At 58.8% G+C, this 2,041-nt stretch overlaps 1 protein-coding gene across 1 annotated transcript; it reads right to left on the bottom strand.

Moving 5' to 3' along the window:
- Positions 1–223: 223 nt before the first annotated feature.
- Positions 224–1,387, bottom strand: B3gnt6 (UDP-GlcNAc:betaGal beta-1,3-N-acetylglucosaminyltransferase 6). Its single transcript, XM_005357626.1, has one exon. The coding sequence runs from the start codon at positions 1,385–1,387 to the stop codon at positions 224–226; it is 1,164 nt and encodes a 387-aa protein (XP_005357683.1).
- Positions 1,388–2,041: the final 654 nt, after the last annotated feature.

Here is a 2,041-nt window from a genome sequence, read left to right as displayed (position 1 = left end):
ACAATGAATGGATACAGGTTCCCCGGGGAGGCTGGTATGTGAGGATAAACAGGTATTCCCAGCCCAGTTTAAAATAAGAAAAACACACCTACGCGTCTGAAGACCAATAGGGTCAGAATCCCTGACGTGGAGGCCAGGAACACACGCTAGGATATAGTGATTTCCAGATCTACCCTCAGGGTGATATCAGTGTGCATCGGGGTTCAGATCGGAAGACGCACTCTCAGCTCCCCAGCTTTCTGTTCTCGGGAGGCCCTGCCTGGTGCCTGCGGCTGCAGTGTAACTGCGGGTTGTGCAGCGCCTTCCACATGAGCAACATCTCATAGGGCGCAAAGCGGTGCACCAGCAACAGCTCGCGGTACACGCAGGGGTCGAAGGATGAGCGCTTCGCGCCCGGCATCCGCACGCCGAAGGGCCGGATGCCCTCATGGGGGCTGGGCGCCAGGCCGGCCTGCTTCAGACACATGCCCATGTAAGCGTCGTCGATGGGAAAAAGCGGGACCTGGCGCGCCGCGCTGAGCAGGTCGCGGGCTGTGCGGCTGGATAGGAGGAAGCCGCCGCCGCTGCAGTACACTGGGTAGGCCTTGCCCGGGAAGAGCTGCGGGGGCACGAAGTACTTGCTCCAGCTTTCGCGGATGGGCACAGAACCGTCCATGAGTTGCCCGGTAAAGAGGTGGCTCTCGGGCGACTGCACCTCCAGGAAATGCACCACGTTGGCCGTGTGCACGAAGACGTCGTCGTCGCAGCTGAGCAGGAAGCTCGCACCCGGGCAGCGCTCGGCTGTCCACTCCAGCAGGTGCACGTGCTTGAGCGAGAGGTTGAGGAAGGTGTCCGCGAAGTCCCACTGCAGTACGTCGCCATGCTCGCGCGCCTCCAGGTCCAGCAGGCTGGCCAGCTGAGGCTCGCGCGCCGCCTCGTCGGGAGGGGAGGTCCCCAGCAGGAAGAGGCGACGCACCTGCCGCCCGCCGTAGCTGCGCTCCTGGCCCCACGTGCGCCGGATCAGTTCCCGCCGCTCGTAATGCGCGGGCGAAGACTTCACGGCCAGCAGCAGGAAGACGCCGCGATGGCCCGCGCACTTGTGGGGCGCGTCCCACAGCTGCGGGAAGCGGCGGCAGTGGCGGTAGCGTAGGAAGTCTTGGATCCTGGCAGGCAGCTCCTGGAAGCCTTCCGTGAGGTTCACAGAGGCGTTGGCCACGCAAGGGGGCGTCTGGAGGTGTGGCGACAGCTGCACCGCAGCCGCGGAAGACCAGGGAGCAGCGGTGGGGACTTCAGTGTACTTCTGCGTGGGCTCCTGGAGAAACCACTGGTGCAGCACCACGAAAGTCATACCCACTAGAAGGAAAGCCAGTGTCTTGGGGTTCTTGGACCTGCGGCCGGGCAAAGCCATCTAGGGAAAGGGAAGGGCAAGTCACAGATGAGCCAGGAATTTTTGATACCAATGGGATGCCTCTCTATCCACATCGGATCTCTCCCAGAATCCGGCTCAGCCCTTTCTCAACTCTGCTAAGAGGTTAAAGGAAGCCGGGGCCGTCATGGTGCGTTCCTTTAGTCTCCCAGCATAGAGAAGGAGGATCAGGAGGATCCAGAGATGAGGTCATCCTCAGCTACAGAATGAGTTAAGGCCAAACTGGGCTCTGTGAGACCTTGTTTCAAAAATCAAAACAACCAACTAACCAATCCAAACAAACAAACAAACAAACAAACAAACAAACACCAAAAGGGCCCCGTGCAGTTGGTACAACGAACGTTGTCTAGCATGAAGGAGGTCCTGGTTTGGGTAGCCAACTCTATATAAACAGGGTATGGTGGCTCACACCTGTAATTCTGGCATTCAGAGAGGCTGAGGCAGGAGAATCACTGAATTGAGACTAGACAAGGCACACAGGTGGGGTGAGACCCAAATTCCTGCACTGTAGGTCTCCTGTAGTCAAGAGTGAACTCATCTTCACAGCTGTGTTTATCATGGTCGATGCACACTCCTGGATGCCACCCAGGATGGCAGACACATGTTCAAAGTCAGCCTCCGTCTTGCTCTGAGTCG

Source organism: Microtus ochrogaster, chromosome 22 (genome assembly GCF_000317375.1).
Source record: "Microtus ochrogaster isolate Prairie Vole_2 chromosome 22, MicOch1.0, whole genome shotgun sequence".
Classification (NCBI taxonomy): domain Eukaryota; kingdom Metazoa; phylum Chordata; class Mammalia; order Rodentia; family Cricetidae; genus Microtus; species Microtus ochrogaster.
Note: the sequence above shows the minus strand (reverse complement) of the source record. Positions and strands in the feature narration are given on the sequence as shown.